The sequence below is a fragment of the Rhinolophus sinicus genome, chromosome 14 (assembly GCF_057876585.1).
Source record: "Rhinolophus sinicus isolate RSI-liver-muscle chromosome 14, RSI-T2T, whole genome shotgun sequence".
NCBI lineage: Eukaryota > Metazoa > Chordata > Mammalia > Chiroptera > Rhinolophidae > Rhinolophus > Rhinolophus sinicus.
The window spans coordinates 79,993,591-80,006,792 of NC_142514.1; the positions used below are offsets into that span (position 1 = coordinate 79,993,591).

A 13,202-nucleotide genomic window follows, 5' to 3' on the forward strand; every position below is an offset into this window, starting at 1 on the left:
TGAATAAAGAAGAGATAGGAGTGTTCCCAGCCACCCTAGTCAGAGGACTTTTTGTTTAGGTCCTGTGAAGCACTACCAAGGCCAAGCCACTGGTTATCAGTTCAGATGCCTCCTCTTCAAATAGTTCAGTGGGCGCTGATGCTTGAGGACTCTGAGGGCAAAGGACGAAGGAAAAGGAGAGAGAAAGCTGAAGTCTCCCACAGCAACATGGTAAGGAAAGGAGCAGCCCCGGGGTCCTGCAGAGACCTGCATTCTTTGTGACCTCAGCAAGCTCTTCACCCTCTGAGGCTCATTTTCTAAATGAGGGAGGGCCAGGGAAGGAGTGGAACACTGGGGGTGAACAGCCCTTGGTTTGAGCGCTGGTTCTGCCCACCAGCTGTGTGATGCTGAACAAGCTACTTAAGGTCTCTAAGCTTCAGTTTCCTCACCTGGTGTGACGGCTAATTTTATGTGTCAACTTGACTGGGCCATGGAGTGTTTAGATATTTGGTCAAAAATTATCCTGGATGTTTCTGTGGGGGTGTTTGTGGATAAGGTTAACACATTTGAATCAGTAGACTGAGTAAAACAGACTACCCTCCTTAATGTGGGCCAGCCTCATCCAATCGCGGAATGGACCAAAAGGGCTGACCCTCCCTAAGTGAGAGAATATTTCCTAACTGACTGCCTTTGAACTGGGAAATGGGCTTTTTCCTGCCTTCTGACTCCATCCGAAACATTGGCTCTTCCTGGTTCACAGGCCTGCAGACTCAGACTGGAACTCCACCATCAAGAATCCTCGATCTCTAGCTTGCTAACTCACGCTGCAGATCTTGGGACTTCTCGCCCTCCATGATCATGTGAACCAATTCCTTATAATACACGTATCTCTCTCTCTCTCTCTCTCTCTCTCTCTCTCTCTCTCTCTCTCTCTCTCTCTCTCTCTCTCTCCACACACACACACACACACACACACACACACACACCTCCTATTGGTTCTGTTTCTCTAAAGAACCCTAACACACCTGTCAAATAAAGATAACATCTATTTTGTCAGGTTGTTCCAAGGATTAAAGATTAAATGTGTATTATTCCTGGCAGATAGTAGATGCTCAATAAATGACAGCCATTACTGCTTTCTAAAGCTGTTTCCACCTTTAAAATTCTCTCCTTTGTTGTGATGTCCCTAGCAGATGACTAACAAAATTAACTCGTCACACCGTAATCTTCATCTTTGCAAGGAGTATCCTGAATGTCTCAGCTCTCTGCCTAGCAGAAGCCCATTTGGGCCACAATAAACAGAAACCTGATTCAAGTCCAGCCTCTTGGGTGTTAAGCCCCAGCTGACCAGAATCCATGCTATGGCTTCCTTCTGAACTTCAATGGCACGGATGTGCTAACTCAGCAACTAAAGTATGAAATGCAACAACTGGAAGAAAACTAGACAAAGAAAATTGGACATATATATGTCATCCACGTAAGTGGAAACCCTAGTTCTATCCGAGTCTGTCCAATTATACCTGACATGTTCTGTCCTGTTCTGAGCATCTCCTCTAGAACGGAAGAGACATGATAACTCTCTTCAACTGTGTGAATGGTGCCCACGACGACAAGGTGGGGAATTACAAATAAATTGAGGATTTCAACTTGACATTCATTCAATTGGTAAGATTTAGTAGCCTAGTACTATGGTACTGCTCTAGGAGCTTCATGAACGTGTTGGTACATCATTGTCTTTGCCTCCCCTCATCTCCTTCCTGTATATTTCTCAACCCACAAAATCTAACTTCTGCCCCCAATATGCCACTGAATCTGCTATCACTATAACTAGTGAGCCGCTGGTAGCATCTGACACCACTGTAGACGTGATTAGCTAAGATGAGGTCATACTGGAGTAGGGTGGGTCTCTTATCCAACAGGACTATAAAAAGGAAAAATTTGGACACAAAGACAGACATGCACACAGGGAGGACGCCACGTGAAAACTGGAATTATGGCGTGACAAGCCAAGGAACCAGACGCTCAAGAAGCCTGCAACAGAGCCTTCCCCAAAGCCTTCATGGGCCTGCTGACAGCTTGATCTCGGACTTTTGGCCTCCAGGACTGTGAGACAATATATTTCTCTTGTTTAAGCCACTCAGTCTGGGGTGGCCTTCTCATTTTCCCAAATCTCCCCACATATCCCCCATCATGCTACCTACCACCTCAAATTGTCTCTGACTAGTTGTTACTAACTAATGTGCCCACCTCGCTCACTAGAGTAAGTGGGGAGCAAGGCCTGTGTCTCTGCTGTGACTGCACTCCCTGCTCACACCCAAGCCCACGCGATGCCACTGGGTGACGGGCAAGCAGGAAGCAGGGCCCTGCAATCCCGAGACGCTCCCCGATCCATCCCCCAGCCCTGCTGGTAGACTTACAGAGATGATGTGCCCCTTCAGGCCATGGGCAGAGTCAGCGCACTCGATCACGGCACTCAGCTGGGGGTACCCCACCCCTGTCTTGGTGCGGGTAGTGCACACGGAACCTGGATGGAAGAAGTGAACCCCAAAGACAGATGGTTATGAATGAGCAGAACGTGACACAAAATGACAGCTCTGCCCCAATTTACTGAGGATGAACTTGCCGTGGTAGAGGAAAGGTACGAGGGGAGGGGCTGCCCAGCAGCCGGACAACCACACTGAGTGGCCATGCACCCCTTCGGGTCCTCACCACCGTCATCTGCTCGTCCAGAACACACTGCACCCCATACCCTGCCACTCACTCTCCCCTAGGACCTCAGCTCCCCCTTAATGGCCGAGCACTGACTCCATGCTTCAACTCCCATTCCTCCCCACTTTCCTTCACTTGTCCACACAACCACACCATACGGCAAGGGCACTCTCAGATTCCTCCCATGGTCTTCAGCCTTCTTTACCTACAATTTTTGTCAAATTACTAACTTCTCTATGTCTTAGAGCCTGACCTGTGAAACACAGGTAAAACCCTGACTATACAGGGCTATGGTGGAAATGAAATGGCATAAGGAATGAAAATCGTTTGGCCCAGGGCCTGGCCTACAATAAGCCCTGGAGAAAAGGGAGTCAGCACTAACCCTATTCCTCCACCCTCAGCTCACTCAACTCTGTCCCCAACATGCTCCAGCCTCGTTTTTCAGGATCTCACAGTCCATCTCCAAACCTGTCCAGAGTCCCCATCCAGCCTGGACTCGGACTAAGGTCGGCCTCCATGTCTAGACTCACACCAGCCACCCAGATGCATCCATCCTCTTAACCTCTGCCTGTCTCATAGGCAACTGAAGTCCTGGCTGACCATCTACAGAGTATTACCCGTTAGGTCCAGGCCGAGTCATGCCAGGGGCACCAGCATCTCTGGCACATGCCCCTCGCTCAACGCCTGCCCTTCCTCCCAGCAAGTGAGCACCCCTGCTCCGAGACCACCTCGATCAAAGTCCTGAATGTCTCCCCTCCTCGCCCACGGTCTCTTCTCCCCCTCCTCCCGCTTAACCTGCTCCAGCCACGCTGACCTTTCAGTTCCTCCTGCACAGCGATTTTCTTGCCACCTTAGGGATTCTCTGTACATGATGTTCTCTGTCCGAACACTCCCCTCTGTACCAACCCCCTGGTCTTGCCAACCCTTTCTCATCTTCCAGGCTTCATCTTAAATGTCACTGCCTCAGGGAAGTTGTTCATCACAGCACTCATTTCAGAAAGAGGCATTTAAGTAATTATTTGTGTAAGAACTGAAGATCTGTTTTCTCTGCTGGATGGTAAGCTCGTTGGATGTTCACTGTTGTGGATCCAGTGCTGAGCAGAGCCCTGTACATAATAAGGCACTATAAATAGTCACTGAAAGATTGCGTGAGCTCAAGAATGAATGAGTCACCCACATGCCTATCTCCGCTGCTTCACCACTCAGTCCCTCCTGGATGTCCTGTGGTGTCAATTATAGGGTGCCCCAGGGCCAGTATAAAAGCTGGAAGTGAACTCCTCCACTGCCTGCCAGATCTGGCGGTGAGGTACTCTGAGCCCCTGCCTCCTCTCCTGCTCCCCCTCACCACCAGTGGCTTCACAGCTTTCCACAAATTTCTCCCAGAAGCCTTTAAGGATAAGATCAGACAGAGAAAGAGCCCTGTCCATACTCCCAGGCCTGGCTTAAGCAGGGAAGGACAGGGGAACGCCCTCCTACCACATCCATCCTGCTGCAGGCCAGAATCCATCTCTTTATGTCCATCTTTACATGTCACTCACAGTCCTGGAGCCAATAAGCTTCTCTCCCCACCCTCTAACCCAAACATGCACTTGTGTGAGGCAGAATTAGAGTCTTATAACCCCTCGGAAGGCAGGGGCCTCAGCTGTAGTGGCCTGAAATTCTGCACAAGCAAAGGACAAGGCATGGGAGTGGTCTTGATGAAGCCCCAGGTTGAAAGGAAAAATTGGGTACATATTTTCTCCCAGTTAGAGGGGAAGGAGTGCCCATTTCAAATGCTTTTTTCCAGTTCCCAGGAGTTGCTCAATAATGAACGTTTTTTTAATGCTGTCATTTAGATACACAATACCCAGTATTTTCACTCTAAAGAATCTGTGAAATGTCAGTATCATCTCCAATCAATTTAAAGAAGCGGCTCCAATACATCAGGCTCCAAGAAAGGCTCTTTCTCACTTCAGTTACATCTGTTCTAAACAGACAGCCTGGGAGCACACAGCGACAATGGAAGGACAATAAATCTTCGGGGGTAACAATGTATACACAGAGGACATGCACAAAGGAAACTAGCACAGCTGAATGCTCAAGATTACAACAAGAACAGCTCTTTGAGATCCAAAGGAGATCGCTTACACATCTTCACGTCCTGTACAGCACCCACCAGCACAATGGCGGCTACGAGACACTCAACACTTATTTCTGATTAAGCAGGTGACTGGTGAGTGCCCCTGCCTTTGGGAAAAAGAGTCTTCCTGGTCTATCGTTAGCCTATTCTATTCTACTACAAGCCTGGTCTATTACAGCCTATCCTACATAGTAGGAAAAACTGGGCCTTATCCTTTCTTGGACTTTTCAGTAATGACACACTCAGTAAAGACCAGAGTTGGCTTTCCTCTTGCTCAGAGTATGTTATAAAAACTGGCTTAGGTGAGAGGCAATTTAAAAAGTTCAATCTTGAAACTCTCCCTGTGTGTTAAAAGCTTAGGTACTTTAGGGCTCTTCTTCCATAATAGTTCCTTCAGTACATTCTTTTCCCTCAAGGCTGGTAACTGCAAGTCACAACACAAATCACAACACAACGTCTTCTGCCTCCCAGCAGCACTTTCCCATACTCTTCTCACGTTCGTTTATGGTTTGCTTCCTGTTTTGGTAATGTCTTTTGGGTGGGCAATATTTTTTCTTAAGACTTTGCTATTTTTTATTCCCAACTGAAAACGTGTATCTTCTTTCCTTCTCTCCCATTTTAGTGTTTGGTTAATAATGGATGTGTAAGGAAGAATTTTACAACACGTCAATGAAGAATTTAAAAACATGGAAGCTCATGCTCCTGTATGGCCAAAAGGGATGGTGAACACCACTGGTCCCAAGAGAAAATGGAGCCACCAGTATAAGGACAGAAAGGCTCGTTCTTCCACCCAGAATGCCAAGGGGCAGTCCTAGGAGACAATGCCAGAGAAGATACGGGCAAAATCTGAGATGGATACAGATAAGAGGAGGAGCCAAATGTGGTAACTGCCTTATCCAGAGGTCAAGTTCAAATATGACCTCACAGCTGCATGCCTATTTGCAATGTTTGCAGGCCTTCAAACACTCACGGAAACTTGAGTTGTTCATGTCCATTAACTGTCTCCATGGATTCTTTACCCCTCACCTTCCTCTTCAAGGTGTAAAGGGGCAGTAACAAAATGTGCATTCTTCTCTTTCACAGTTAAGTTCTGAAACCTGGATCTCACATTCTAACCACATCCAAGCTCACTTAGAAGTTCCCTAGGGGGAATCTGTAGCTCAATGACATTTCTAATTAGGAGCCTCCGAAAGCTCAATGGTAGTTTCCAAAGAAATGTGCTTTAAACTTCTGGATGGGTCATTCATGAGCTTCCCTCTGGCCCTATCCAGACTCCATGAGCCTCACACCCACCTTCTGCTGTGCTCCCAGCAAGTCTTACCTGGTCCAATTCCCACTTTGATTATATCTGCTCCGGAAAGAATCAGTTCTTCTACCATCTCTCCTGTCACCACGTTCCCTGCCTGAGACAGACAGAACACAGCTTGGATCATGAACTACTCCTCGTGGTACAAAGACGAATGAGTGAGGAGCTCTGTATGTGGCCATAGGATGAGCATGTCCGGAGACCATGAGGCAGTAGGAACACCCCCAATCCCCCCAAAAAAAGAGGGTGGGGGAGAAAACATCGGATCCAAATTTAGGAGCACAGAATTTGACCTCTGGAGACTACATTTGGGTGAGCTGATAGTATGAGAAGGTACAGAACAACATGATTTTCGCATGCTAAGACCTTAGACTAGGTCAGGACTGTTTGAACATTTCAGCGATGGACAAAACAAAATTTTATGGCGAACCCAAATATATAAAATAAGCAATGCAACACTCTCTCAGCTGATTACAGTCTGTATTGTTGGGCATAAAATGCTTCACAGAAACCTTATGGAGCCCCAGGGACCAGGATTAGGAAACTACGGGTCGTCTCACAGTTGGGAATATACCTGGGCATCCTGCCCAGGGTCAAAGCTTCCCACCTAGATATGAAAGGGCAGATGAGGCCTTACGGACCAACAGCACTGGAACATACTCCGTTTTCAGAACACAAAGCTGTGGCCCTAAGAATAAACACAGAAGCCAGGAAGTGGCAGAATCTAAAAACCGGAAGAATGCATATGGATTGGAAATAGCACAAGTTCTTCCACTGCAGGAGTCTCAAAGCACAAAAATAGCCATTTTTATTTCAATTCACTGCCCTGTGGATTCTTCAGCTGGTGCACAGACTCAGCGAGATGCCTGACTGAATTTTCACAACTGTGCGAAGTCTTATTTTGGGAAATGCATCCTTACTCATTTTACTTTGTTTTTTTTTTTTTTTTTGCATTGAAGCCCCACTGTCTTTCCACTGAATTGATTCCCAGAGGGAACTTTTCTTTTTTAAACATAGACAAAGTGACTTTTAACTTTCTATAGAAGGATCTTGGAAAAGGGCGATAAAGAAGGCTCAAAGCTGCTTTAATCCAAACAACATCTAAAAATTGAAAATGATATGTTCCAGAAAGAGGACGAGCACATATTAGTATATACAGAGGGCACCAAAAAAATGTACACACACTTTAAGAAAGGAAAAAACTGTATTAAAATTGTAATACAATGAATGACATTAGCATTCATTTAATTAATGCCATCTTTTGAGCAAACATCATCCTCCACATTGCTACCATAATGCAATTCAACTTTGAAAAGTAATACATAGAGAACATCTCTTAAAATGTGTACACTTTTTTGGCACTCTGGTAGTATATGATAAAGGTGGCATTACAGGGCAGTGAGGAAAGGAACAATATTTCAATAGACTGAGCTGGGAAAGGGGATCTTTTGGATATCGATTACCACTCATATTATTCACCAAAATATGCTTCAAATGAATTAAACTAAAAGTTTATCCCCCAACTTTAGAAGAAAACCTTGAATACTTGTAATAAGCAAAAAAGTGAGAAAAAAACATAAAGATACATCTGTCTACATGAAAATAAAAAGTTGTGTACATATGAACACACACATACATACAATCAACAAAACTAAGAGGCAAATAAGCTGGTGGGGAAAAATACCTACAATTATGATAAAGGGTTACTGACTTTATAAAGCTCTCCCAAATCTACAAGAAAAATTCTAACACCTCATAGAGTAACTGGCAAAGGACACGAACAATCTAATGAAATAAATAAAAGTGGCCAATAAACACAGGGAAAGTGTTCAAGCTCACTAACAATCAAATTAAAATTAAGATACCAGTAAGATGTTACTTTTCACTTAACAGATTACCAATGATTATAAACGACAAATGCTAAAGAGAAAAACAGACATTCTCTTTCTCTTCTGGTAGAATGTCTATTTGAGTACAAGTTTTTCTAGAAAGCAATTTGTTCATATAGAAGAAACAGAAAAATTTGTATATCCTTTGATCCACTAAGTCTACTTTTAGGATTCTCTCCCAAGGAAATAATCATAGATGAGGTCAAAGGATTTAACCACAAAGATATGTTATTTATAACAGCAAAACTGAAAATATATTCCCCCAAATGGGAAGGGTTCAACAATCTATGGCCCATCCAAGTGATGTTTTTAAGCTTGGTTTAATGGCATGGGAAAACGCTTAAATGCTTTCAGTATACATTAGGGAAAACAGAAGGAAATAGTAAGATCTCCATTTTGTTAAAAAAAAAAAAAAAAGTATGTGCATATATGAAAACATACACCAAAATGCTAACAAATTATGTCTAGGTAAAGGGATTATCTGATTTTTAAGTTTTTCTTTAAAATGTTCTGGATTTTATAGTAGAAATTGTTATTAGTTTTACAGGAGCCTGAAAAACAAGACTCAGAGAACTCATTCTTCCTCACTGGTTTACCTACTAAAATATAAATTTTTAAAGTCTTAAAAATAACATAAAAATACATTTTCAAAATAAAAGAAATAATAAAAAACTTAAAGAAGTTACTTGAAGCTCCCCGCATAGTTTCATTTTCAATGTGGATTCTCCCCTCACCCCCTCAGTCTGGTGCTATCTACAAATCATTTCATTTCAACAGGTCTACTTTATACAAAATAAAACAATTTGAGTCAGCTCATGATGGACGAACCAGGTACAGCCATGTACGGGATGGTGATACCGTTTTATTAGCCCAGAGCCTTACACAGGTGTCACCATCGCCTGTCAACTACCTGTGTGGCTCCTTCATCAGAAGTTAGACTGCGGTCACCACAGAGAGGTGGTGCAGGGTGGAAAAACCCGGAATGCTGACATGCCTCAAGCATGAGGACAACACAACAGGAAAGCTGACCACTGGGAGAGGACGAGTGAGTTTCCACTTTCAGGAACAAAAAGCTATCTGTTCAAGTTTGAAATCCAGAAGGGCACAAATAAGGGGAAAATAGGAAAAGCCGAAATCAGAAATGAGAATGATGACAGGAGTATGGCCAGGCTCCAGTGAAAGCCCCGGCGCAGACCCAGGCAGCTCTGGGCCTGGGCCGTCACCTGCTGGGTTGGGGGAGTTGCTCAGGGGTGATTACTGAGAAGCTAGCTTATCTTGGCAGGAAGAACCACATGTGTGCAGTGGATATGGACGGCCGCAATGGGACTGCACCCAGCAACTGCACTTGCTGTCATTCCAGCAGCTCATGCACAGTCATTTCTCGGGAAGCCACAACAAAACGAGTCTACAGACCCTCATCCGGGCCCCAAAGCCGGCACCCTTCTCCCCAGGAGGCTCAGCATGGTCCAGGCTCCCCCACGCTCTGAGGGCAACGACCATTCCTCCATGTCAAGGAGACGGGTAAGGGCCCAAGGAAAAGATGTAAAAGTGACCAAATGAACATTGTAAGTACTTTTGTACCATTTTAAAAAGTCCTTTGGGCAAAAACCAAAACCCAAACTGTTTTGCCCCAATTTTTCCAGCTTTCCTTTAGACATATACAGCAAAACAGTTCAGAAAGACATGAGGTCGAATGATGGACCTCCCACTTCCTGCGTAATTTTAAGAAAATCACTTCAATTCTGAGTCTCAATTTATCTTGCTATAAGATGGGGCTAATCATTCCCACTTGTCACCATAAGGTTTACAAAGTCCTATAAATTCCTAGCACATGCCCAGCTCTCAGCCAGGGCTCAGGAAAGTGTTAGGTCCATCCACCCAAGAGTGACTTCTGTAGATTGCTCTTCTACTCACTTTTCTTTCTTTTCTTTTTTCTTTTGTTCTTTTTTTTATTCTTGCTTTAATTGTGGTCAAATATATATAACATAAAATTTACTGTTTTAACTATTTTTAAATAATTAAGTACATTCACACTGTGTGCCACCATCACCACTATGCAGCTCCAGAATTTTTTTGTCATCCCAAACTGAAATTCTGTACCCATTAAACAATAATTTCCCTACCCACTTTTAACTGTCTGAGGCCCTTTGCCAAGAAAAATCCTTCTACAAAATGACAGCAGGCAGAAGTCGGCAACAGTAGTGGGCTGGTTTTGTCTTGTGGGCCACAGTTGGCCAAGGTGATAGAACCTCAATACCAGCACCTTCTGCCAGGCACATGGAAAATGGCATTTACCTACCTGGAAACCAAGGAGTAGGAAATGCTAAGAAGGCAATGACCACCTTTCATGGCATACTAACCTGTTTACTATGTGCCTCTCAGAGACAAACACCACCTGAATCTCTGAGGCCCTCCTAGTTTTTAGCACAATTCCACTTCACACCAGTCCCAAAAAGAGGGTGAAAATAAAAAACTCGGGTTACTCGGCCAGAGAGGTGCTGTCACCCATCACAAGTCCCTTGAACTTCAGTGAGCCATGCTCGACTGATAAGGTTGCCCATGGCCAACACCTGGAAGGAACCGTGGAGGGTGTCAGCCTCTCTGGGAAGAGGGACAGAACGGGAGGTGTCGCCTGTGCCTCAGAACCTTTTCTGACCATCACTGCTGGAGAAAGAATGCAAGAAGGTGACTGAGCCAATGGCTACAGATGGCAATGCCAAGCCAGACCCGTGGCTACCTGGGATCAGCCAACAAGGGCTGACGTAGCATTTTCCAGGGGTGCAGCGCTGCGCCTCTAGTCTAATCTGAACAGCTTAGGTGTCACAGACCTACCTCCTCAGGACCAGCTCACAAAGAGCCACCAGCAAAAGCATTTCTCTGACCCAACACGGGGACTTCCTTATCCCAACAAGCCTGAGCTGGCACGCGGGCTGGCTGCCATGTCATTTAATGGGAAGATCTCAGGGCCTTGGGGCAGGCCACCTAGCTCTGTCCCCCAGGCTGTGTGATCCTCAGAAAGCTCCTTGGCCTAAGACTAAGTTTCACATTAATAAAGGTAAGTGCTACTATCCTTACTCAAGGATTTGTTATTATTAAGAGAGAGAAGTGCCTCGTCAATGCTAGTACCTTTTCCCACAGTCCCTAAAATGTACCCAAGGATACATTATTCTCCTTCCTCTCTGAAAGTCACCAGGCAAATGGTCATAGAACTTGTTATACTCTTTTAACAGCCAGTGCTTCTATGGGACCCTTCTCTGCCAAAGATGTTCTCTAAAACTCCCTGCTTCCTCCCTCCCTACATGGCATGGGAAAATACTTAAATGCTTTCAGTATACATTAAGGAAAACAGAAGGAAATAGTAAGATTCCTTCCTCCCTACACGCGGCAAGGTTTGCCTGAGGGGAAAGGCAAGAAAAAAGGGTTTGCATGTAAATCCAGGCAGCGGACAAAGGGGGTGACAAGCCCTCACTCCTGACGTTGACCCCGGAATTGCCAGCCTCTGCCAAGAACATTTCTGAGCACCCCTTCTGTTCACTGCATTGCATCAATCATAACCACACTTGGCACCCGTATTATATACCTTTCAGTTCTAAAACATGGGACAAATGGTAATGCATCCTCACAATGCTTCCAAAGCCATAAGAGAAATTTTATTTCCGTAATTCGAGGACACTAAGAGCACTGGAGGTTTCCAAATGAATCACTTTTCAAGGGTCAGTGCAGGCAAAGAATAGCTCAAGAATAAGCACCTACCTTGCCAAATCCTCCTGTTCATTGCCGGGGAAACCAACAAGAACAATGACAACACAACCTGGACCAGCCAGCAGACGCTGAAGAGGCCCTTGCTATTGGTGGCTGCCCAGAGGGCCGTGGGAACTCTGCCCCAATCTCCCCCTCCCGGCCCATCCCCCATGGCAACATCCAGGTTCGGCACTGGCAACAACACCCTTCCCTTGTCCTACCAGCCCAACTCCTTCCTGCCCTCTGTCCCTGGTCTTCGCCAGAGGGGTGACACGACAGGCAGCTTGCCTCAGCTCTCGGCAGGGTCAGCTGTAAGCTAAAGCTCACGGCCAAATGTTTGGAGCATGCGAATGGAAAGCTCCAGGGCTCCAGTGGATTTCTAATACCTGCTTTTTAAAAGAAGTGGTGTGTACATATTTTCTCCCTCTTCTTTAAAACAAGCAGCCCCCATTCTTCCCACCCGCATTGTTCCCCATCAGCCTTCCATCTCTGACAGAACACATGCCCTCAATGGCACTCACTATCAACAAACCATTAACTATGACTACTGTACTGTTCATAAAACATCACCCATCTGACCTCCACAGTAATGCCCTAGCCACAAGCGCCCTTCACCTCCTTTTTTACAGGTGAGGAAAATGAGATTCAGAAGGTGTGCAACTCCCCCAATGTGGCTCAGCCCATGTGTCCACACCAACTTCAGCGGCACTAAGTTACCGATTTTAATGGTGTTACGAACAACCAGCAGCAAAGCAGAGGAGGGGATGAGAGCTAGTGAGGCATCTGGGAAATGGTATTAAAGATATGTTCCAGGAAAAATGGAAGACAGAATGAACAGCTCACATGAAACAAGTGTGTGCGTGCATCGCAACCCACTACTGAGCTAAAGAAGATATAGAAGATACACAGTAGGGTTACCATTTATATAAGGATCAAACGCAGGCAAAATTTAAATGGTGTTTTTTAGGAATGCAGAAAGAGATGGCACACAAGGAAGAAAATGATCACCAGAGTCTGAGTGGGCTTCTGAATGTAGGTACACTGAAGGACTGCTATATAAAGACTATTGAACAGCCACGTTTTATGCCCTTCTCCGTATATAGGTCATATTTCACAACTTAATACACGAATTACTAAAGAAAGAGAAAGTGGAGCCAGTAGGTTGACTGATTAAATCCATGTAATTTCTAATCCCCAAACCTTCATAATTAACTTTTCTATGCAATAAAGCCAGTAGATGTAAAGCTCAACTTCCCAAGTTTATTAGTCCCTTATATCTCCAGGACAATTAAAACACTAGAGGTGAAATAGAAAGACCTAGAAAGAGGTAGCTCTCACCACCTCAGATAAGAATGTCAACAGACACCGTGAGCCTGCCTTATTTCCGACTCTCCAGAAGGAATAAATTGCTCTCCTAGTCAACAATTATCTGCCATGCTCTTTCTACCACCTACACGTT

At 45.0% G+C, this 13,202-nt stretch overlaps 1 protein-coding gene across 1 annotated transcript in view; it reads right to left on the reverse strand.

Annotated features, from left to right (window-relative positions):
• GMPR (guanosine monophosphate reductase) overlaps positions 1–13,202 on the reverse strand; it is a 37,066-nt gene that overhangs the window by 9,907 nt on the left and 13,957 nt on the right. Inside the window, exons 5-6 of the mRNA XM_019742970.3 lie at positions 6,129–6,210; positions 2,397–2,503 (exon numbers count right to left, since the gene is read on the reverse strand). Of these exons, the coding sequence (XP_019598529.2) occupies positions 2,397–2,503; positions 6,129–6,210 (189 nt within the window). The remainder of the gene's footprint in view (positions 1–2,396; positions 2,504–6,128; positions 6,211–13,202) is intronic.